This window comes from Bombus fervidus, chromosome 4 (assembly GCF_041682495.2).
Source record: "Bombus fervidus isolate BK054 chromosome 4, iyBomFerv1, whole genome shotgun sequence".
In the NCBI taxonomy this organism is placed as follows: domain Eukaryota; kingdom Metazoa; phylum Arthropoda; class Insecta; order Hymenoptera; family Apidae; genus Bombus; species Bombus fervidus.
Genome location: NC_091520.1, coordinates 12,080,573 through 12,107,173, shown reverse-complemented (window position 1 = coordinate 12,107,173; position 26,601 = coordinate 12,080,573). Strand labels below are relative to the sequence as shown.

Below are 26,601 nucleotides of genomic sequence, written 5' to 3'. Positions count from 1 at the left end.
TATTAGCACGAATGAAATATCGTAGCAAGGTGTATGACACATTATTTGCTCTCTCATAAGGGTATTTAATGTATCTTCCTTTCATTCGAATACAACATTCACCGATATAAATTATGTACGTGACATGTGTATACGATCAAATTATCTTGTTGTACAATGTGTAGCGTAGATAGAGTTTCTATTCATGTTTGCAATTTAGCCGCATTATTTATTGTGAACGAGTAAATTAAGCTCGTTAAATATTCCTGCAAGTAGATACAAAATTACATTTTACACCAAAATTAGTGATTTGGGGATCTGTGGTGATTAAACATTATGGATGAATGAAAGAGCTCTTCGGGTAGCACACCATTCAAGTCAAGTTTCTGTAAATAATTTACGTTCCCTTGGATAATGAATATTTGAATATATAAGATCACATAAGAAAAAGATAAAAATGTTAACATATAAAATAATTATAATGTTTCTACTGTTGTCTTATGAACCGTTTCATCAAAATTTCAATATACAAATTATGCATCATGTTTAGCCATTACATGGAACATAAACTTGCCTGACCATAGATCCATTCCACTTGGCATCTCTGTGTCTATGCTCAACGCTTTTAAACATACGCTCCCGAGAAACACACGATCTCAATAAAAATCCGAAAAAATATTAAGGCGAGAAAAGCGAATGATCCCTCGACCAAAAACCCTTCCAACCGCAATATCAGCAAACAAGACCTTTCGGTGGTTACGTGCGTAGTGGGTCTTCGACGAGAGAGGTCGAATTGCTTGGTCAAACACAGGCGCGCCCTGTCCAATCGGCAATCTCCGAAAACAAAATTTCCCTAGCCAGTCTATAACGCGGCTGAATGTTGTCCGGCGAGTGGATAGCGCTTGGCCGGCACGGTTGCTCGCGTCGGCCTCGATTATCGATTATGAAATTGCACCGGATAAAGCAAACGAGAGGCTGGCCCCGGCTCTTTCTCTCCCTCTACCTCCGCGCGAGGGGTGGTTCTCGCGCGCGTGTTAGTCGGACGTGTACAGGTGCGCCGGTTGGCTTTCCGATTATCGGATGACAGGCAGACGACAGTGTGCAACGCACACACGAAACACACACGAAGTGAACGTGTCTCTCTCGTGCCATCCGACTTACACATCCCTTTGTCACACCATCCGTTCGCGTTACACCACCGATCCGTCCCGCTCGAACACACCATTCTACATGTGCATACATACACAGAGACCACGCAACTTCCCATGCTCCCTGTCATACTCTCTGCCCCCGTCACTTTATCCACCTATGACGCTTCATCCAGCTCTACGCAGGGGTGGCTCTGTATCGTTAGCCCTATCTGTCTCTATTTGTTATTTTGGCAGAGTTTCGGCGTTCTTTTAATATTATGTAATTTTCTGTACTTTCGGGGCGGCGACAATATTAGGAAAGGAGATCTCGCGAGTGGTTTCGTTATATTTTAGTATTCTTTCGCGTCTTTTGGATCGAATTTAGAGAATTACGTTCTTTATTGCTTGGTAGAATCATCGAGTAGTAACCGTTAACGATGCACGGAAGAATCGAGTGTTTGAGACTGCGGCGTGAAAGAAAAGCGTATGACCAGCTAATGTTTTAGGGTAATTCAATTGGATGAGCATAATTTAGGAAATCGCGTACTTATAATACATAGCGAAGTATAATGGAATATTTACATAGATTGAGATTAAGATGTGAAAGAAAAGTTCATAGTAGTCCGAGACTTCTAATACAGACGATCGAATATCTTCTGGAAATATTATTAGGTATATTTATTTTAATAAATATACATTAGATACGTATTTCGTTTTAATACGTTTTCTAATAAAAAAAGTTGCTAAATAATCCATCTACGGTATTCGTGTAGCGAACTGGTCGTGTTCATGGTAATTTCTCGATGTCATCGAGGCTTGGCTTGCCATCATGTTGCATTAGCCGGCCGTTATTGCACGATTATCCAAGAATCTGGTGAACTGGTTCTGGCTCAAGGCCTCTGTTAACTCGGTTCGTATTAAGGGCTTTCATGGCGTTAAATTCACCCCTTGCTGCACCTTCTCTGTAATTTTTTTCCGAACCACCGCGAGTGGTTGATAGAGGTCGACTTTTAGGGGGTGGTTTCTTTTATTTGTAGTTTCTTCCAATAGAAATTATCCAGATTTTTTGGATTCGGAAGCTTTGTTTGTATAAAAAAGAGGCGATTCTATCAATAATAAATTCTGCTACGCCCATTAGGTTATTTCCGATCAAAACTCGTTTTTCTTCTTAAAAAATTTCTTACCGGAGGAAATATAATTTAGTTCTTGTTAGTATGATAACTACCTATATAGTATCAGTATATATATATGTACCGATTTCTCGTTTCAATTTTATTCTAAAAATAAATTCAATTTTATAGCTTGTGATGAGATTGATCGCGTCAGCTATCGTATAATGCGTAATAATAACGTGCTTTCATATAACGTATTATTGCTCCACGTAATTACATCCACAACTAATTCTCAAAATGACCAGATAAATAAATATAAAAATTAAAGTACAACCTTGCTGTCGTTTAAAGTTGCCGCTAGTACGAAGGAGTTTAAATAATGGCAAGACAACACGCGAACAGGCTGCAGAACATCTTAAACGCGAATTAAATCGAGTTAAGATCAAGGATCTTTAAGCACGCGGCTACTTAGCGTGCCATTTTGTCTCGATTAACTAGAACGAGTTTAACCAGGCTCGTTAACAGTAAAATTCCCTACTTTTCTCATTCTCTTGATACAAACTGTACTCTGTTTGTCGCAAGCTCGCAATCCTCGATAATAGTCACATAATGTACTCGCGAACGATAAATACGTGCGCGAGTGTCTTTAATTATCGCAGAGAAAGGAAAGGTAAAAAACAAAAAAAAAAGAAAATAATGGAGATCACCATCAGAGAGATAACGAAGTCTATTAGGATACGAACAATATCCTTTCTACTGAAACATGGGGGAAAAATTGCCTCGTTTCTCGTGCGAAACGCTAACGAGATAAAGTTTTCCCAACCGCGACGAAGCGTCTGCGATCCTTTACTCGGATGGAAAACAAGCGTATCTCACTCGGCATATCAATGAATTTTGCTAGTAAAAACTTCTACCGCGACAACCAGGGAAACTGTCTATCGGAAAATATCGTTCGGTTTTAATGGAGTTACTCCATATTCCCCTTGTTTCCCTGATATTTCCTTGTTAATCAAAAAGTATCGATGTTATAGAAGCTCCGATTGCATGCAAAACTGAAATACGTTTCAAATGGCTAAGAATCATAGCGGTGTAAATCAATCTATCGCTAGCTTTTATAAAACAGACATTCTTCTACATTTATTATTACAAAGAATCGATTATATCTTGTACCATGACAGAGACTATAGTTAGAACTCGATTAATTTCGAAATTGTTGAAAGTTGAACTAGTCGAGTGAATTTAAACTCTCAATATCTTTACGTACACCGCTGTGATCTCCAATCTACCAGATTTTCAGATGTTTGAGACGAAAGATTCGTCGTACTCACTTGATTCGATTGGAGACGAGTAGTTCAGCTATGTTCTTGCCTAGCATGGAATATAGCGTTTCTACGAAGACCAAAACTTTTGGATCCGTCCTCAAACGAGCCTCGCTACGATGATCCGGCGCCGAGGGCAATCTCGTTGCTCCTCTCAACGTCGAACACCTGATTGCCGGCTCTGGTCTAGTATCTCGACGAATCAGACTGAAACAAGATAGAACATTTTCAGTTACAGTTGATCAATGTAAGATCTTCCGTGGCTAAACATGTTCAGAATAATGGGTATTAACTTACTCGTTGTTAAAAATTAATATAGGGGGTTAATAACTTAGTTTGCCTGTAATATCTGGACCATCAACATACAGGGTGTAACAGAACACGATCCATTTCGGGGTTAATCAATCATCAAAAAACAATGAAAAAGTTTAAATATATGCTCCATCTGTCTTCGTTTACGAGATCTAACAAATTTTCTGTTTTGATTTTGCGGAAGATGTTCAGAGTGACCACCTTGCATTTCGAGGCAAATTTGATGTTTCCCGAATTTGTTGAGAAGACTCAGATCCGAACCTTAGTATTTCAACATTTTCAATATGTGACAGATGGAACATACGTTTATAGGAATCTTTTTCATTGTTTTTAAATTCTACAATCAGCTTCCGAACTATTCCCACGCGTTCTGTTACACACTATGTATACCAAGTTCGACGAAATCCTTGGTAACATTACAATAATATATAAATTTATAAAATAAAGAGTACACTAAAACATAATATAATACGTGTTTCTTATAAATTTATCTCAACAATGGAGCCCAGTTGTTTTTTTTTCTTTTTTTTTCAAAATTCCACTATATTTAGCACGAACGCCTCATTATCGAGCGTTCCGCTCGAGGAACGAGCCATTTTTTCTTCGCGTAACGAGGATAAAGAAGACCAGTGGACGAGATAATGTCGTCGTGTTAGTTGTGTCGCACAAAAGCGGCCGGATTGCTCCACTTGGCATGAATCGCGCGGCATTTTTACGATTACCGATAATCCGTCTGTGTCTCAAAGAGGCCGACAGAGAAGATTCGTTTCGTGGAGAACGATGAAAGAATTCCTTCATCGGGATTGATCGTTACCGAAGCCTGAGTAACTGGAAGCTTTTGAGAAATGCGCCCTTTTCAGCCTTTCGTCTTCAAAGTACTCCTTTTCACCCTTAATCCAGATTTCATCAATCGCATAGATGGAACCATCCGTTTCTGATATGCTTTAAAAGATCATCGGGATCGCCAGATCTTTTTAAATTTTAGTATGTAAATCAGTTCATAATGTTTGGATCTCTTTGAGGGATTAAACTTCCGTCGAGTTGGAAAATTCGTTGAAAACGTAATGGAAAATAGAAAAGACGAGATTGAATCGAAAAATAGTTTACGGCATATAGTAAAAGAAAATTGGATTTATTCAGCGACGAAGAAATTAAAACTATAAAGGATTTTTATCACCGAGGAACGAAATATCTATTGGATTTTATAGACAATTAATTTATTGCAACACACTTAATTCCGTGTAATTAAGATTGGTATTAAAAGGTTCATCACTATAACGGTATATATCGATCAAACAGTACCACGAGATTTAATCCTTTATCCGATATTCTATCATCATCCTCAAATGAGATTAACGTTGATAAATGGATTAAATTCTACTTAACTATGATCAGGATTTTATTTGATTACGAAGACCAAAATTACAGTTGATTGTAGCTTCCCACTTTAATCGGAAATCTAGAAATTAATAGGTGCTTGTCCTCGATACATTACTCGGTATCAACAGTGCGCTAATACAATTCAACAGCGACTAGTAGATAAAACAAAATTTAAAGTACTCTAAAATATGGCTGCATAAATTCCAAGTCTCGAGGTGCTACAGAAATATAGTTAAGAATATGAATTTTTAATATCTATGCAAATTCATATCTTCAGGAAACACAACTAAAGAACCTAAATAGACTCAACTTCTCGATATTACAACAACAACTCTGTTTCAAATAACTTATATTTACCTGTAACACGTACCATTCATCCTATGTCCCATAAATATATAAACTTTTGCATCCGAATTACAAATCTTCCATCGATTCGAAGCACTAAATTCCGCCGGAAGTTTCTGCTTATCCACGATACAGCATCCCATACGCCAGAATTATCGCGGAAACATGTTGTTCGACTCTGGTCAGCCGTTCAGCCAGCGAGGATACACCGTTTTTACATTAATGTCGGTCGTCGATGAAATGAAACGAACGAACGTAACAAATTTTCCGTGCCCAGTCTCGCGACACGAAACACTTTAAATCGCGACGAACGAGTCGAGAACGAAAAGCTCTCCTCTCTTCTCTCTCTCTCTCTCTCTCTCTTTCTCTGTGTGTTTGTGCGACGCTGTTTCGAGCTTAACGGTGAAACACAGCACGCCTATTTCCGTTCGCAATTTGCCCGACAAAACTCGTCTTGATGTACGTGACCGGTGGCGTAATATCGCGCTGTTTGCCTCGTAATGCCGGAGGTCCGGTTTATCGATCACTCTCGACTCGACTGTGACTTTGTGGCGAAAGGGTCGATGGTCAATGGTTTATCGGACGAAGTCTCGCGCCCGATGACGTGCTAATTCCACCCCGCATAATGCATCGTGCCCTTGCACCCTATAGTTGCGAGAATTAACATCGGTTAATAGGTGAGGGGATTCTAAGATGCGAAGGTTCTTGTTAACCCATCGGCAGTGTAGCTCGAGAGACACTTGGTTAAGATGTCGCATACTGAGGTTTAAAAATCATAGCATAGTACTTAGATATTTTGAGAATTGTAATTAATTTTGTGCAGCGATAAACGGAGAATATTATTTTATAGAAAATAGTAAATGGCCGATCTTTACACCAATACGTTTCTTGGTTCTCTACTTAATAGGAGAAACAAGGAAGCAACGTAATAAATGTTATAGAATAAATGCCAAACGGCCGACGATTGTTTCCTTTCATCCTTGTAGGCTAGTTCTACTATCTCTCCATTTTATCTGTTGGTCACTATATGCAGCAAGAGAAGGTTGTTCTATACAAATACGTATTATAAATGTCGTACCTTAAATTTCATCATACATCATAAGTGATACAACTATTAATGTTCCTTTAAAAGGTAGGAAGTATATCTATTTTTGTCCATTTTTATTATACGTCTAAGGTGTATATTATTATGCGTGTTGGTTTATGAAATAGACGACTGATAAAATTGTAATAGTTGGTATATATTAAACTCACTTTAAATACAAGTACACAGATAGTGTATGCAGGTCGTAATCGTCGCTCGCTCAATGCTACCGTTCAACTCTACGCTCTCTATTCGACTGTATGACTCGCTATAATGATTCGTCCTAGAGAGCACGTTCGTCTATTTATATCGACCGGTGTATTGTAAAATGTTCAAATGTAACTGCGGTTGACAAGGCATAACAATATGAGTCTCTCTCGATTCGAATCTTTCGTTGACTCGTGTGCCGCTACACATCTGATAGCAGGAACGCAAGAAATCTTAATTCAAATACTTGGATTACTTTCAATTTTTAGAATAAAAGGAAATCATATTTGCCAAGAATTACGTGTTGCAATGCAATAATTTATACACTCCGATTACTTAAAAATTTCAAAATAAAAAAGAAACGAGTCTTTGGCGTCTCGAGTTCCGCGCCATTAAACGGAAACGCGAGAATCGTCCGGACTTCCGAGCGGTCCAGAATGGAATCGAATCGCCACCGGCGAAATCTACATCCATAATCGCCGGTATGAAATTCAAATCGAATCTTTTGTGCGGTACAGCACTCGGCCCCGCAGCCCCGCGAACTTTCCGCACAAGTTTTCCCTTGAAAGGAGAAACGCCGCGGAAAGTATGCGGCGTACACTTCGCGGCCAGCATTCAGGGCGTCGTGAACTTCGAATATTTGAAATACTTGAGGCACTTCTTGCCCGGGAAATTATAGAACGCCCTTTTATGCGACGTCGTTCGATACACGCTTCTATCAGGTGCCACTACTATCATGTAAAAATACGAGTATTAATCCTACGTTGAATTTCTACCGAATAGTCTCTATCCATAGCTTTTTAAACGTAGAATATGAAATATATTGCCATGAAAATTTGTTCATTTATGAAACATTGATTTTTTTAATATATAGAATTTTTCTTTTCATCTATGAAACAATATTTTATCTCCAATCAGACGTCTTAAGACTGGAATCTTGGAGCGTAGTAATAATCTGATGGAACTTGACCTAACTAAATGTGTTTTAGTAAGATTTCCGCATGGTATAAAAAATACACTTATAAATTATTTGATATTAAGTTTAACGTCGTAACTAAAATTCGGAATCTTGGAGTTATTATTGACAATACGCTAACAATTAATAATACGCTCACATTACAAATATTGTAACCACTTCATCCAGAATTCTTGGATTCTTGAAACGCAGCTGCACTGACAGAGACTCATGAACTGTAATCCTACGACATAAATCACTCTTCCTTCTTCGTATGAAATATGGCTCATTAATCTGGCAATCTTGTTTAGTCAAACATTGCAGCGAACTTGGAAGAATGCAGCATTAATTTATACGATATCTATCTTACAAAACTGGCCAACCGTTATAAATAAAAGGCCAGGAATATAAACCAATGATAATTGAATTTAACTTCTAGCCACTCGTTATCAGAAGATCTGTCGCAAGTGCAATTTTTCTATACAAAATTTTTAACGATTACGTAAACTGCATTGAGCTCTTGAAGTTTGTCAACTTCCATACACCACCGTGTTTTATCACATCATCAAAGTTTCTTTGCGTGGACACTCTCACTTCCAAATTCGAACACATCAATACCATAAATAGAATACGCGATTAAGTGATAACATTTACAATTAGGTAGATTTTTAGTTCTCTACTATCCAAGGATTTAGGACTTCAACGCATAAAGTATACGCGTCTACACGCGTCTATATGTGTTTGTTGTATACCTTTTCACGTTAAAGAGAATTTCCCGTTTATTTAAATAAATTAAATTCGATGAAAAATATTTTATTTCATAAAATTTGGTTTTGAAGTAGTTCGTTCCAGTTTGCATTTGGTAATTTAGATGATAAAATCGTGGGTGATGCTTATAGAAAATAAGTTAACATTAAGTATCTTTCAACGCCATTTCGCTGTTTTAATAGGCATTGGAAAAATTAAATAATTTTCTCTAACGTTTGAATAGTTTAAAAGGTTTCGTACGATTGTTTCCGAAACTTGTGTAACATCACACTTAGTTGCACATCTGTTACACGTTTTACTACCGCGTCCTTTAATCTTGCTGGTAAGCGTTCTATGTTAAATGCAGAATTACATGAAACTAGACAACTACTACTGTAACATTACACTTGCACCGCGTGTTTCTATGAATAGGTAGCATTACCAAGAAGGTAGCTAAAGTACTCGTTACTCGTACAATCCTCACTAATTTTATCTCAAACAAGCTTTCCAATCCACTAATATTCGAAACGTAAACGTTGGACATCCGTTAAAATCGTCAGTTAAATAATTTATCATTATGTTCTGAAGATTTCAAGCCACAAATGAATATCTTTGCCTTCTGCTCGATTGAATTACCACCGAGTATTAATTACTGCCAAGATATTTTCTAAAATCATACTCTTTCGCTACCAACTCTATTCTTCACTAATTCAAACGAAAATCAGTCTCAAATATACAAGAGAAAAATATTTCGTCAAACACCAGCAGCGTGACTTAAACTCTATGAAAGAAGAGCGGATCGCTTCGATAATTACAACACTGTACGATAGACATCCATAATTCATAATTTCTACACTTTGACATTTTTATCATCCACTAATTCACTAATAAAATTCACCAATATCATAAATTAAACTTCAGTCACTAACTTAATTCCTCGCATTTATATCCAAGCAAGAATGAAACAAGTATACTACAATCTAAGTGTATGAAAAGCGGTATACGCACAGGAGAATCAATAAGAGAATCCTTAAACCCCCATGGCGCCACAAGTTTGATAGACGGCAGCGATGCGACTTAAACTCGATTAAAGAGAAGCAGGTAACCCGTAAAAGCTCGAGACTCAGCTTCATATCCGGAAAGATCCACGCGCGTGGTTCACGTGTAAGCTTTCGAATAGGCCACTAATCTGGTTCGAGAGATACGGAGAACCTCATCCTATCGTGCATCACGGTGTGGCTGTACCTAGCGAGTAAGCCTATTAGCGTTGCAGGCTTATTAGAGGATGCCATCTGACCTAAATTCCACGTTTCCATCGGCTGGACCTGGTGGATATACTTAATACGAATTTACGATAACTGTGTCGCGATCAAGCGGTAGACAAACGCGGGAAATTCGAATTCTCAAAATATATTCGAGATAGTTTGAACGGAGAAGAATCGTTAAAGCGTATTGGTTGACGCGTTATGATACGAATATTCGTTAAATGGGACACGCGCTCGCTTTTCTGCCGGCGTTCCACCATGGCGGAAGCTCTTTATTATCGTCGATGATCGATCGCTCCTGCTTTCTACCCGTAATTGATATTACCTTGATATTACCTCGAGTCGAGCCGTTTGCTTTCTCCCTTTCGCTGTTCGCTGCCTCCAGCTATTCCTCTTCATGTGCAATTTTTAACGAAGAATTATTTTAAAGAGAGGATGGACCGAGGTATTCGATAACTAACTGTGTTTGGGTATTTCCATGAACGAACTGGCAGGTATTTTCAATCGAATCTTAATCTTTTGTTGTTTAGAAGGCGGAATTCGAAATCTCTGTTGTTTGACAATTGCTGATAAACTAATGTTAACCTATCGACGAAAGATCTTTTGGTAGCCATTCTATTACCGTGACAGTGTACCGAATAAAAAAATGCAGGGATATTATACGTAATTCGTGTTTAGTAATGCTCGGTCCAATGAATTTCGAGAAAAAGAATTTGTGGTTTATTATCTTCTCTGATATCAACGAGGAAGAAGAAGAATTACCAATTATTACAAACAACTTGTTTGATAGTAGTACCATAGCATTTATACTGTGACCATTATTCAAGAAGAAGTTTGAAAGTCGCCCGATTATTCTACTTAAAATAAGCAACGAAAAAATACAGTGAAACATTAGAAAATTCTACGTGACCCACAGCGAACTTCAAACTTTGATCATCACGCGGGAAGAAATTCGAAGAACAACTGACCTTCGAGTGCTAATGGTGAATAGCCATGGTTTCTTGATGATCATGTACTTACAATGTATGACTGGAATTATTCAATGTGTACGTCGCGGAATTCAACGCTTTAGTTAACAACATCGACCTCGATAGTATGATTACTTAAGGTGGTACATCAACGAAATACCTGCCTCCAGAGTTGCATCAACATCCTTGTAAATCTCCGGTAAGAGTTTCCGCCGGCTTACTCGCGTTTCTCGTTAACTTTGCAGCCCCTTGTCAATAATTACCGAGCGAAGTAACCAGCGAACGGGAAATTTTCTTCTGGTCCGCTCTTCTCTGCCGCGGAACGCGTTCGTGCGTTTCTAACACATTCACCATGCGTCTTTCCGTAGGGTAAGATCGTCCGAAGAAGAACGTATCTACCGATAAGTAATACGTCGAAGCCTGTGGATTGGCATATTCGAATGTTTATTCTTTGGACTGTTTTATATTTATATTTTTACAATTATTTCGAATTATCTGCAATTATTTTTATAAACAGTTTCTCTGATAGTTGAATTTTCAGCATTTACTTATTCCAATGTTCTGTGTAGAATATCAGTACGTTGGAATTCGCGATTTTCTCCATTTTTTATTTAGCTATTGTAAAAGGGAGTCGTGACTGTGAAAAGCATGGCGAAATATTAAACAACAAAGTATTAATACGAAACACATAACACGTCATAAAAGGGGTAACAATATTTCTGCCTGCGCTCTGACAAACACATGCCAATATTAACCCTCTGTTGGCGAACTGGGTCGTTTATGGCCAAGCGCAATTTCCTTACTGTTTCGGGCTTCCAAAAAATCCAACAAATTCTGGAATGTTTATCAATGTCTCTGCTATATTGTACAACCATCTATTAAAGTGCAATGTTCAACACGTTTTTGGATAAAAATAGAAATTGCTTTCAAAGAAATTCAACAGCGAAATTTCAATAGAGTCCACAGAATTATTCGAATGTCATACGTTATTAATTAGAAGTTTTAATTAAACATCGAACTATTAAAAAAACTACCATGATTTTCAAGAAGTATAATCGCAACGTATAATCATCGACGAAGTTGATTATTTGAAAGAAATATTTCCAACGAACGTAGAAGTTCTTTCCACGAGAGACTCAAGGAGAAATTCCATCCAGGACGACGACAACATATTGGAAATACGGCTGGAGCTGATTCAGCACATTAAAATAGGAAGAAAAGTTCAAATAAACATTTGTGTTGTAATAGTTGCTTCCCTGTCTTCAGAGAAATTGCTCGACCAGGTCCAGCTTCGATAGAAGCATGCGAATGCATCGCGTAGACAGTCGAACTTGTTCGAACAACTTACACGAATTCGTCTGCAACTTTGATCGTCGCGTTGATGAAGAGTTTCAACATTGCCAACTGACGTTTAACAAACGAGAGATTTTAAAAAATCGTTGATCTAAGCAATGTCTAGCATCACGCAAAATAAGCAGTAACTCGAAAACAAGATCGTATCAGACATATGTTATACGAATTTTTCTTCTTGCTTCAGTACATTGAATCAGTTACCTATCGTACTTGTCACAATCCCTCACTTACCCTAAAGTATAGTTCACCAATAGAAGATTAACATTCTAAATATAACCTGGATAAAAATTCAATGCAAACCGCAAAATACATTCCGGTGAAATAAAAGTTTCAAATCGTAGAACTTTGAAAGAAACTACCCCGACTGTATGGAAGCATCATTTTCCTTTGCCGCCCGTTTGCCACCCTCTCGAATTCAATCGGGAATTCATGCGCAAACTCAGCCAAACAGAAGCTCCGCCAAATGTATGTATATTCCCCGATTTAATATTACTCCTGGAAGGCGAACGCGCGTAAAATCGACGCGGCTTCGTTTCTATTGATGCGTTTAGAGGCGAGTCAGCCCGTCGAAAACGAGGTGTTTCATCGAGATGGTAAGAGAGCCAAGCCTGGCTCGGTATATAGATTCGTAGAAACGAGAAAAAGGAAACGGCGAACGGGGGATTGATATCAGGGCAAACTGGCTGAAGAGTAATTCGATTATCCGCACGAAAAGTACGGAGGCGTTGTTATATGAGGCGGTAACTCGACGCGATCTACGACGCACCCTCGCTCTACGCCACGTTCCAAGCAATACTCGATGTAATTTAATCGGCTGTCGATAGGCGACAATGGCGTCCCTCCGTAATCTAAAATTGCTTCTCGAGGACCGCCTTTATTAGACGTCCTGTTGTTTCCGTGTTTGTCGTTATGGGCACCCTTAACTTTCTCTACCGTGAAACTAATATATTTAATAAGTGAAAAGCTGAGGGATGGGAAGGGCGAGGAGAGTTGTTACATAGTTATATCAGATATTTAGGTTGAACAGCAAATTTCAAGCTTGCAAAACGGCTGAAACTTTCTAAAAATCATCGTGTATTTTTATATTACATTACGTTTCTTATGACATAGGTATGCACACTGTCTATATATCTTTTAAATATTTTTGTCTTTATTTGTTGCACTGAATTTTACATTCCAATTCTGTTTTTTCTTTCTTCTTTTCCTCTCAACATTCTTATCTTTCTCAGACCTTCTGAAAACATAAAAATTCGCGAGACCAATTTTAACACGGGTTGCCAGATTCGATAGAATCTTTGTCGAATGTGCATATTTGCCTGAAGATGTACAGTACAGCCTGTTGTTGTTCGAGGCCTGGCGATTTTCTTTGGCTTTCCGCGAAGCAATGTTACAGAAAAAGAAATAGGAGTTGCCAGGTTATTTATAGAGCTTGGAACCGAGCTTCACCGTCGACTATCCGCCTCTCAAATTAATGGAAGACGGCGGTGTTGAGTATGAATTATGTCTAAACTGGAGTTTCTTAAACTGGTTTGCTGAAGTGGCGTACATAAGTGGGTCTACGGAGCTTGATAGAATATGATGGCTGCTGCGGATGGTCGGTAAAACGAGAGTGGTTTGCACGTCTGGACTTGACTAATTGCAAGCATCAAAAGGTTTCTTCGGTATTTACCCTGACATTCAAGGAATTTGTGATACGCTTTGCCAACATGTGTGAATCTCAGGATTCCTACTCTTCGTTGCTTCAATTTATACTTCGGTCAATGAAATATCATTGAATATTTAACCCATAATCATAACGAATAATTCTAATCTGAGGTTATAAATTGCTATTATAAGGTTCGTTATACGTCATGAGAACGACAATTAGGACAACTAGGGGAGTTTCGTCTAAGATAGGAGAGATTCGTCGCAATAGCAGTTAAGAGTTAAATACTTTAATTCTTACATAAACGGTTATGACACTCAACGAATTAATTCATTAAATGATATATAATCTAGTAACTTGTAGATGGAAAATTGAATACAATATATATTTTTGATTCCTAAATTCAGCTGGAAAACTAAGCTCATTCAAAATGTTAAACTTTACAAAATATTTCAAAATCATCGAAATCGGCGAGGAAGTAGCCAAGTTTGCCAAAAATTCTTTTTCCAATTTCCTGCGGTTTCGCGCGGAAACCGCTGCTATCGTTACGTTTCTCTGTTGATGCTCTATAAAAAATCGAAAAGACACGCTGCTCGTGGTATCCGTCACCTTGCACATTGCATCAAAATGTAGCCGTATTTGTTCCTTTTTTATTATTATAGAGAGCTCTAATGTATCGAACAATTCTACCCTACATTTGCGATACACTGTTTCATAGTGAACATTTCCTCGATACTAAACTTTCAAAATTCTTTACATTAAACTGAGGTTGACGAACGACGAATCCAGCTTAATTTCGAGCAATTGACGCTGGCTGAAACAGACGGAGTCTGGATTCCACGAGGCTGTTTTAGCTTTGAAACGCACGCAACTGCGATGCAAGGGGCCAGCCTCGTTGCACGGTGACGACATTCTCCGCTCAGGTTACACGGGGCAAAACGTTCCGCGCGGAAAGTACCGATTAGGATCCATTAGCATCGTGTCCCGGCCCGAGAAATTCTCGTGGCTCTAACGAGAAAGCATGCACATGGAAAATACGCTTGCCGTGGCCTTACTTCTACGCCACACACGTGTGCATCATTGGATAATTCGAATGATTAATCGTCCACTCCCTATATCCCTTTTCCTGGTTCGTCGTAAATGGTAAACGCGATGATACAGAGCGTGCCGAGGGAATCCTCTTTCGTCAAGAGGACGAGGATCAAAGTGATTATTAAACGTTTAATCATTTATGGGAGATTGAAATGTAGAAGAGCGTAGAGATCCTATGTAATATGCAAAACTATACGAGATATCGAATGCTAAATGTAAAAAGCTGTAGAATGTAAATAATAAAATTGTATTTCTCAGCACACTCTATCAAGCACGATCTGCTTTAACTGATTATTATCAGAGCTCGTGTATACGTTTCCTCGGTTTCATACATGTATAACGTTACCAGGATTATTGCGCATAGTTGTAATATCGCGGAATTGGATTAAACGAGGAAAATTATTGTATTCGCAAAATTTTTAAGTGTGTCATAAATAAATTTTAAAAAATTCTATATAATAAACTGTACGATATACCTTTTTAACAAACCATATAACAACGTGTATGCGTATCACGATATATTACAGCTCGAATAACCGTAAAGTAAGTGGAGCATACTGAAAAGCTTGAAACTTTTAATAGTTCATAGTTAGAGAGCAATTTTCATGTACTCGAAAACCGATCAAAATCACTCGAATATCTCAGCTTCAATCGCGCTCAACATCCAATAAATTCTCCATAACCAATAACGAAGGTAAACCAACGAATAAAAGCGAAATAAAACATGCAGCTGAAAATCTCCATACGCGGAACCACGATAATAAGCGTATTCGCAATCCCATCAGGCTTGCGAGCTTCCCAAAGTCGTTTGGCACGGACGTCGATGGACAGCGAACACAACGGGTACCGTCGTAAAGTCTCTATTTCTCGTTTCTATTCTGCGTTTACTGCGGTTGGTCCGAAACCGTATTATTCCAGTCTCATCGTTGTCCGCGGTTTTTACGAGCGTCCCATACGCGAATTCCCGCTTCTATCAGCCGCATCACATTGGCACGCGTTGTTTTCTGCGTCTGAAAGAGGCCGAGGCGCGCATACGCGCGAGGGTGAACGAACTTCCGCGCAAAGATATACTGTTACCGTCACGAAACGCGATACGCAATTCGTTCGCCTTTAAAACCGCGGCAAGAACGTTTCTGCGATGCTTAACCCCTTGCTCTTGGGAATCGTACTCGTGGAAAAACTGGTAGAAGCGGTTGTTTATCGCTGCAACTTGAATTTTCAGAATGCATCAGGTTAAAGAGATTATTTTTTCATTTTTCTCGCAGATATTGCGTGTTCATAGTTACAAACCGCTTTATCTCTAATTGGTATTCAAGGTCCTTCGGGAGTAGTTTGGGAGTACTGGCCTTGTAGTAGAGTTTGCAGCCGTGGAGCAATTGTAATGTTTCGAATTTAGGGAACTCGAGGAGTTCCACTTGATGCTAAACTCTGCAAAGTTCTTACGCTTGTGATGCACGAATTTCGAAGTGTCACTTGTTGATTTAATGAGATTGCTGGATACGTGGAAATGAGAGAAGTAATAGTTAATATAATATTCGTGAATAAATGGAAGCGCACACCTTACAGCCCGGAGCACACTTACGGTAAAAATGGTAGTAAAATCGACATGGTAGCATCTATTCTCGATTGAAGGGCGCATAAAACGCGATCGAGGAACGCTTTTAACAAGCATCGTCTTTCGTCCTCCACTCACGAACGGTATCGCCGGCGGAATTACGAAAGTTTTTCCACTCTTCGGATGTAAAAAAGTTTCGCCAACAATGCTCTCCTGGCAAATTACCGGAAGTACCGCGAGCATACCCACCCATCCTCGAATCCACCCGCTGTATCCGTTTTTTCGTTAGACCAGTACTCGTGCTTTTCCCTTCATTCTTTCTTTCTTTCTCTCTCTTTTTCTGTTTTTTTTTTTTTTTTATCTAGTGTCGATAGCTGTTCGACAGAAAACGTACGCCGACTGGTTGCGAGCTTCTAGCTGCAGGATCCTGCAAACGATGGCAACGCACGCGAGTCCACAGCTCAGCGGCGCCAGGTGCGATAAAACCCTGGCTGGACTTCTTTCCAACGACTACAGCGTTCTCTGGATTTCGATGCAGAATGGTGGAATAAATCTGGCGATTTTGCTGCAACTACACGCGATACTCGTAGATCAAAACCTCATTAATTTCTCTCTCTCTTTCTCTCGGTATGTTCGGAATGGCAAAAGGTATTTTTAGCTTTATTTTGAATATGTGAGATATTTTATAGTGGAGATGTGTATACGTGAATGGTGCGTTTTGGATGCTGCAAGTGGAAGTTTGAGCGCTTTGTGTTTGGAACGGTAATTCGAATCGGGGAATTTTGTATTTATTTCTCAATGAAATATTTCACCGTAGCCATTCTTCGGCTAATTTCCATGAAAGAAATTTTATTTAATTTCCAAATTTTGCGATATTAACTGTAACACAGCATAATATAATATAGCGATATTAGCAGATGTAAAACAACAGAAAAGTAGCAATTTTGATTATAAATTTTATTATAGAATTCTATCGTATTCTATTATATTGAAAAAAAAGATGATAAAAGCTCTATTACAAAAATAGATCACACCATAAAAATTCCTCCTCTTAGGCAAATATTCTGTCTGTTCTCCAAACAAAATAAAATTCCATTTAAATTTACTCTTTGACACCTCTCGACACTGCGAAATCCACGAAATACGATACGTTAAGCAACTATTGGATGGAAATTCGTCATCGAGAGCTGAAACCCCCCAGTGAAATCCATCGAAGCCCTAGGGCGGATGTTTTCGGGTTCAGAGCCTGGAAAGCGCTTGACTTGCGGTGATAATCCACGATCGAGCCGAAAATGACTGGTTCCCTTGGTCCAACGCGGTAATTCCAGCTAGTCGACAATTTAGGCACACCGAGGTTAATTCGATCTTTTGTTGAGCATTCTATCTCTCTCTCTCTCTATCTCTATCTCTCTCTCTTTCTCTCTGCTATCGCTCTCTCGACATCGAAACGGTAGCAATTCCGCGCAACGGTAATTCGGTTGGCAACTCCGCGGCTCCCGATCGACGCATTTTCGTATACACCAGTGGCTCGAGTTATTGGATTACGGCATTTGATCGGCTAGTCGAATTACTTGACTATTTGCACAGGCTTAATCGATAATGACCCCGTAGAATTTGTCGGTCCCGGCGCGGCTTCCATCCCGAGCGTTAATGTCGCCGAACAAAAGAGACTCTCGCAACGGTGAACGAGCAATGTCCACCATAATCCAGAATCTTGAATATCTTTTTTGGTTAGTAAAATTACTTTATCATTTCCGTTGTATAATATTTTACCATTTCTGTACTTTGCTTTCCATCATTATCGTTATTTTTAGTTTAGGGAAAAGTAATTTTGGCAATTCAAGGCAAAATCGTATAGCTTTTTGATTGCAGAGTTTGTTCATATCATGGTATGGTTTCTTGATTTCCCTTTGTTCATTTTATTCATTAGTTCATTTTATGTCGTTGTAATTGAGTTGGATTAGGATTTCAAGGTACGTTCTATTTATTTTCATCTTTCACTTCTTCCACTTGTTTCTCTCTTTTATTTCCTGTTTTAATTTCTCGTAATTTCCAATCGACAAATAGAACAATCATAATCGCGCATGATCCTCCCCTTTCAAAATAACGCAATCAGCAAGTATTCAAAGCACAATACAGTGACTCAATTTAAACTACAACGTAAAATCCGACGCCCCACAGAAAGCGAATTTAATATATTTCGAATCGAAACACGATCCATTCTGCAGGATTGAAATATTCCATAAGAAAACGTGGCTCCACTCTCGCTCTATTCGAACCACCCCATCGTGAAACCACCTCGTCCTCCAAGGAGTAAGTATCACGAGGAACTGACTTCTATATACATACATATATACCAGGAACCGACTTCAATTCTCGAGTCACGATGAGAAGCAAGACTTTCCTGTAGTGGCATAAACGGTGAGTACTGCACCCTGGAGGCAGGTCACCGCGGACGAACGAAAAAGGGGGTTCGAAGTCGAAGAAATCGAGAACGTGCTCGATGGAACCACAGAGAACATAACTGAGAGATCGTAGATGGAAGAGAAGTTCTGAACTTGTGGTAGTTCTACTACATTCGCTACCAAGGGGATTTTCACTCAGGATAAGTCTCATAAGCATTCGTTCGATTATGTCTTTACAGATACAACAATTGACCTGGCTGTTACTCCACTTCTATTTCATCTCTGGCCCATTATGTCTCTCTCTCTCTCTCTCTCTGTTTCCCCTATATATTCTCTTTATATATTCCTTACCTATTGACAAAGATACGTATTCATCGCTATACTGCTTATGCAATGACTATATTATCTACTACTATTTATTAACTACACTAAATTAAATATTATAAGATGTATTTATAGATACACTGAAAATCCACTGCAGGCTATCAATTATTTAAATCACGCTGTATAGAATATTATATTGTATGTTACAGAATATTCAGTGTAGAATACGTAAATTATTAGCAGACTGCGAATATTTTTTACAAATGAAACTGAACAAATGAAATGTAAGTAGAGATTTCGTTTTACGAGCAAACTTTATAAGTTTTCTTCGGAAATTTTATCTAATTTTATATATTACGCACACTCGTAAAAATAAAAATTTAGTTTAGCAACTAGATGAAGATCCAAATGTTCGATCTTGAGCTATAGATTTAAGAATTATCTCGACTATAACAACGAATCTTTCTAGGTACGTTTGTGGTTAATTCGCTTTACTATACATCTATTGCTATAATTTTTCTTTTCTAGTATAATAAACGTATATATTTAAATAAAACAAAAAGGCTGACGCGTCCACTAATATATCTCCAACGAAACTTTCCTCTTGCTTGTTGCTATATAATTCTTTTATGCTACAAACTGTTGTACCGGGTGTTCTTCGTCTTTTTCGGTGAAATCCATTCGTAATTGCGACTTGGAAAATGAAAAATAAATTTCCGACCACGCTTATCCGAAGAAAAATTCTTCGAGTTACACAAAAACTCTGTTCTTTGCTAAATGTCAGCGCAATATCTGACGAAAGGAAAAGGAGAATAAATGGTCTCTGTACGACGTCACCGTGAATGATTAAACAGAGAAATAAATATTCGAGATACTTGAACTGAGCCAGCAAGTAGAGAAAATACTAACAAAGATTCGATAGATTGACTTTTACTCATCATCTGATATTACTTTTCAGGAAGAAATTGCGCGTTATATGCATTTTTTTAAATCTTTATCTCACAAATCTTCATTCAAGTGCCTCACTATAAGGCAGCACCACAAAGTAATTCCCGCCGCCTCGAAATCAGTTTCACTGGACATCGGTAAATTGCCGGATATTAACCTCTTCCCGCTGCTCTTTCATCCCTTATCAACCCTTCTAACTATCCTGGTCGATTGCTGGTTACACGATGATTTGATCTTTCCACCGTTCTTCTGTTTTTTCTTCGCCCTTTTCTCCACCGTTGAAGAGGATTTTGAGATAAGTGTTGAGGAAAAAGCTTCGGTGCAATTTGTCGGCTGCCAACGTCGGTCACGTTTCTCGAGAAACGATGCGGTGGTTCCGGTCGCGAGAATTGTGCGGACACGTCGGAAACGAACGCGACGAAACGCAGTTGCTGAGAAGAATGAAGAGTCTACGGGTGGATAGGTCGCGACGAGACTTCCGCTGAGAAGAGAGTGAAATATCGACCCGACGAGTTCGAGCGTGAAAATCTATCAATTTATTGAGAAAAGGGGCCGATCTCGAGGTGATCGATCATTCGGTGATGCTACGACTCGTCGATGCTTTCGTAGAATTGTATTGGCTCGATATTTTGTTCAGCTCTAATGGTTTTCCTATGTGTCACGTACTGGTTTTTGTTACTGTTAAATGATATCAAATTTAATATACTTTGATTTCAATTAATTAGCATGTAAATCCTATAGTAATTGTAGAGATACTTTTTGTAGCCATTTATTACAGACAAAGAGTATTTCATAGATTTTAGGAATTTAGAATCTTGTTGCTGTACAATATGATTTGACCAAATAGTCATCGAATACTTATCATTCATATCTAGAACATCAATTCTAATAACAAAATTCGCAGCAATGCGAAATGTTTTGCAAATTATTCTTTCCAAGTTATTATAAACGAACCGTTGCGCGTTGATTTTGCTGAAATGCTGCGAACAGATCCGTGTTCGCTTAATTGATGTTTGAGAATAAATAAATAATCTGGCCAAGAATGCTACGCTAAGAAAGAAGTTCTATCATCGATTAATTTAATTTCACTTTGAACTCGATGTACAAATAAATTGCTGGACGTATAGCGAAGAATCTTGTCAAATACAGCATAAGACGAGTACAATGAAGAAGAAATACTCAAAGGAGTATTCATTGGATTGCCTGTGAATTGAGATCCAAGAATAGTCATCCGACAGAAACTGCTTCGAATCCTCTTCTCTATAGACACCAATTTCCTGTCTGAAAAGTCACCATTGAACGGCTTATAGTAAGGTAGACTATGGTGTCGATCTTCTATAGCTTTCGACTACCCATAATAGTCGATTGAACTCAAATTCTGCGCAGTGCTGTGCACAAGCATCGTCGAGATATTGATTTTAACAAACGTGAAATTTCTATGCTGTAACATGTAGATTACAATAGATGGTAGAATAAATTACGGTGCCAATCTTCTGTAACATCGAACAGTTCATGATATGTTCGGTCTATATGACTTAGAAATTTTACAGTCGCTATACATTGATTTTAACGAAGCATGGTGTACCGTAGATACGAACTAAAGTTGAGAGTGGTGTGCGCCGTGCCGTGCCGGTTATGGACCATTTATCTGCCGCTGTTTATCTTACTTACATACCATTCTATCGTCCCGGTAGAACTTTCGTTTGCATGTTCCCCTTTTATTACAACTTTTCCTTGTTAAATTGTAAAATATTTAATTGAGAAACGACGCTGCGTCGATACGTATGTGTTATAACGCGTTACGAATTATAAATGGCACAATTATCGCAGTATGACGTCTCTACTTTTAGAATGCCAGTAACTACATTTTAGGTTTGTAGTATTTTTCTGACGATCAATCTAATCTTGTACCGATGTATTTAGCGAAATTAAGAAAAAGCGAAAAAGGAAAAGAAAATTTGACGAGTTATTCAATCAAATTTTAATTCTATGAAAATAGAGTGGCGTTGATTTTCTTTTTAAATTTGGTCACGAATCATCTAAACAATTCGATAATCTTAATTTGAATCTGGAACGATGTGAAAATTAATGATCTTGCTGTTATTATTCCTCGGTTCTCTCAAAGGTACGATTTAATACAATTGACGCGGTAGAAAAAGTCGAAACGAAGCAACTGCTTATGAGGTGACAGGGTGAGAGCGTGTAACGAAGCGGCAGCATTTTGCTGCAACGTTTATTTCTTTCAATTACATTTGGCAGCTGCACCAAAACTCACCAACGACCGTTCTGGATTCTACACCGTTTGTTTATGGACTTCCATATATCAGCCTTACGAGCACTTAACAGAAAGAAATGGCCGCAATCTTTCGTCTCTAATTCAGTCACTTAACCATCGCTTATATTCGTTTAGTTGGGTAGACTCGTGTGAAGATTTTCCTGGAACGTCGAATGGCGAACGTTGGTACGAATGAAATTCGACAGTTCGACAGTTGATAAAATTCCCTTCAATTTCTAAATCTTCTAAATCCTAGATTTTGATGAATAATTGCTTTGAATATTAATCAAGAGCGCTGGATTATCGAAGAATTATCCTTTTCAAAATTACTTTTTAACGTTTCAAAGTAATCTTAATATTCATCATTTATTATTTACGGCGCTTCGGTGAATTTTCCCTTCCGAAATTAATCATTTCCTGATCCTCCATTTGTTCTCAGATTTATAATAAAATTATTTTTTCAGAACTATATTCTTTTATGTGAACTTGAATTAATGAGAAGTGCAACGACTGTTTCTGACAGCGTAAATCTATTACACGTGGAGAACGTTAAAGACTTTTTTCCCGTTGCACGTAGGAAAGTTTGTAGTGGGTAAATTACTTCAAAGAGACTTACAAACGAAGAAATTATAACAGCTTCATCACTTCCTAAATTCCAAGATTGATAATTCTTACAACATTTAGAACGACGAAACAAAATAGACGATGAGAAAGTATATCGAACGACATAAAGATTATTACCATTATCAAATATACTATACCACCAAGAAATAATTCTTGCAATTAAAATTTTATCCCAGAAAACGACGTTTGATACGCACCTGTCCAATACTCTTTTCCGGTTTTCAAATATAAGGTATCATTAATCAACTGAAAAAATAAGATGTCACTAGGCCAATCGTAACGTCAAAGAAAATTAATCGTTGGCTGAATCTGGAGGGAGAGACAATCGGTTTGATGATTTTCAAGCGAAAATGCGATCCCACGGCTGTCAAATCCGGCACACGGCTCGATCCAAGTCCGATTCGCTCGCCATGGCGAGATTCAACGGTTGGAAACATTATTAACGCCGCGGTTCTGCGAGATGTATCAAAGTTGGGCCAATTAATACGTCATCAAAGGGCGCGGCACGCTGGAACGGTCGCAATTTCTGAGCTCTCGAAGACGTCCCGCTGGGGCTACTGTTGCCCTGAACGCGGGAAACAGACAGACAAACGGTCCAGCGGGGGATCTGGATGCTGCACGATGAAACAATTAGGCGGAAATACCTCTAATGACGTACCACAGCTGCTGAAATTTGCCCGGCAAGATTCCACGTCGCGTTCCTCCTTAATCTTCATCTATGGACCGCCTAATGCAACGAAAACGTGACAGATTCTTTCTTTTTTTTATCTCGACGAGTCGTGGACGAGATGCAAAGCGAAGATATCCTCCTGAGCTGAAGGTGTCGTTTCTGAAGTATCTTTGAGAATACGTTCGACAGAGTTACGATCTTTAGTTGTATTATTTATTTGAATTAGCTGTAGACATCCTGCAAGTTTTGAAACGAAAAACGTCACGAGATAAGCAACTAGCGTAGCATCTTTCAATAGGTTCCTAACTCGAAGAAATAGATTAAGAATTAATTAATAGATTAAGAATCTTGAATTCTACTCTGAGCAAGAATAATCTATCGAGTTAAGCTAAGATAAAAGATACCAAAGAATTCACTTTTACGAGCGATCGTGATCATTTGTGCTTCGAAAGAACTTTGTCTGGAGAAAGAAAAAGATTTGAGTTTCGAGGGAAAGGTGGACTTTAAGAAATCGAAACTTCAGAATCCACTGTTTCTAATAATCTGAACGAGTATTTTGAAAAGACTGGCGAATATTTTGCTAATCTTTGAACATTTAAGAACCAGTAAAAAATGTTCGCTATATCCAAACAAGAAAACTATGGAGATAATGCCGGCTCAATTCAGCCAATGACCATCCCTCTGCAAGCTAAACTCTTGAAGAGAGGAACACGAAGAAGCAGAAGATCGACGATAAAATCGCGGCGGACGCGTGGTGTCGTTAAAGGGAATCGCGGCAAGTAGAAGCATCGCTTTATCTCGTTAATTTATTTCGCTGTTTACCGATCCCTACGTCGCTTAAAGATTACACGGTGGTGTCCGCTTAGAAAGCGCGGACGAGACGGTTGCAGCAGCGTGCAAGGTTTCACGGAGATCAGTCGGATAATTCTTTTCGACGGTAATCCGCTTGCAGCGTCGCAGAAAAGAAGCTTAGGACAACATCTGAGCGTACATTGAGAACGCTTTTCGCCCTTTAAACGGCGGATCAACCGAGTCGCCGCGATCAAGAACAATCAGGTACTGTCGTTTCGATTATGACAGTTCTGAGCCTTCATTCGAGTATCTTTACAGTTCTCAGAAAATTTGTGGAAATGATTATTTAGTAATTGACACGTTTGTACTTCTTCTAATGCTGTTTATATGAAATAAAATCTTGACAATGTTCGTGTTAATAATACGCTGTGGTAATTAAATAATTCAACCTACGTTCTTGCTCTTCGCTTATAATCCAGTAAAGATTGAAGGAGGGTTGATGATGATCAGAAGATTTGCATATAGTTTCCACCTTTGGAGAAAACTTCCAGCCGAGGACGGTCACATAATTCACAAAGCTTTTTTAACCATCGTACCTTTACGTTTTAAAATAAAACCAGCATAGTAGTCAGATCGAATAGTCCATTCTTGTAACCAATGCTCTTATCAAAAACAGATATCTACTTAGACAATCATATAGTTCATTTGAAAGATAAAATCAAGCCATCATAGTAGTCGGATCGAATAATCCGCTCTTTTATTCACTTATTTTATCACAGTATAGTACAACTTCATTTCTTCGATCGAACTTTTAATGGAAGACCGATCAACTGAACCTTTGCTGATTGAATTCACTTATCTAAGCCCATATGATTTAAACGAAAAATAAATAATGAGACGAATTGGTGAATTCTAATTGTTTATTTATTTATTTATTGAGTCGAGCCGTTGCCAAGATGATGTTTTCATATATTACGGCGAAACTTCCCTCAGAAATTTCTGAAAAGATCGATATATCATGTGAAACCATGTTAGAAATGTTATATCAAAAAATGGTGTAGCTAACGATACCGTTTTTGAGATAGGGAAGTACGAAGTATGTAATTCAATATAATTTTGGACGAATGTAAAGCATGCGTGTTCATATAGAAGTTTGCGAGCGATTATACATTGAAAAATATCCAAAAAATGAAAAAGAACCTATTCACGAACCGGAAGATTCCATCATAAATATTTCAATCTTTATCAAGACGCACGATTCCCGAAAATTTCCACAAGATACAGAAATCTCGCGAACGGGTTCGTCTGCGCTTTTTTATCGATGGCTCGACGATTAAAAGCCTTTTAGTCAACGCGCTCTCGATCGGTTGACTAACGCGAGATCAGCTCGCACGGGCTGCTTGATAAGCGCGATTCCGGCGACGTGCCGATAATGCAAAGTTGTGCTCGAAACGACGAAAGAGGACGGGGTTATCGGTGGAAAGGGCCAACCCTCCACGTTGCATATCGGCCGCGTTTACATCGATAAGTGTCTCGACGATCGCGCCGCGGCCAATCGCCGCGCTGTTTGAATACCTAAGCACCTAAAAACGCTTCGAGTAGATCGCAACGTGTGCGATCATTCGAAGCACAGGACGACCACGTTCAAAGGTAGAAATCCACCCTTCCACCAATACGCCGATATGCACGCTAAAATCGTGGATAATCGGCTTCCAGCGGACGTCGCGTTCGTCGTTAACGTTCTATGAAAGATAATGATATCGTGGAATGGAACGGTGTACAGTTCTCTGGGGAGAGATAGAGAAGATAAAGAGCCTGCTTTGTGTGACAGAGGTGTGTGCAGATTCTGGAAGCCTGGAGAATGGGTAAGATTGATTTTTTAGGGAAATGAAGAAGGATGAAGGATAAGATTGGTTTTTGCGAGAAATCCGAGAATTGAATAGGAAACGTGATTGATGTAGGTTTGTATTGGGCTACACTGATCATTGTATAGAAGAGATTTTGAAAAGGTCGACGAGTTAATCCCTCGAGCATATGCAACAACAGATTAAAGAATATACCGGAATGCTTTAAAGTATCGCAGCATCAGAATATTTGGAAGAGTATTTAAATATG

The 26,601-nt window shown here is 38.6% G+C and overlaps 1 protein-coding gene across 2 annotated transcripts in view; it reads right to left on the bottom strand.

Annotated features, from left to right (window-relative positions):
* Positions 1–26,601, bottom strand: part of Sfl (N-deacetylase and N-sulfotransferase sfl) — a 371,012-nt gene that overhangs the window by 52,555 nt on the left and 291,856 nt on the right. For both annotated transcript variants that reach the window (XM_072002119.1, XM_072002118.1), the window contains one exon: positions 3,550–3,747. In XM_072002119.1, coding sequence (XP_071858220.1) covers positions 3,550–3,747 — 198 coding nt within the window. The remainder of the gene's footprint in view (positions 1–3,549; positions 3,748–26,601) is intronic.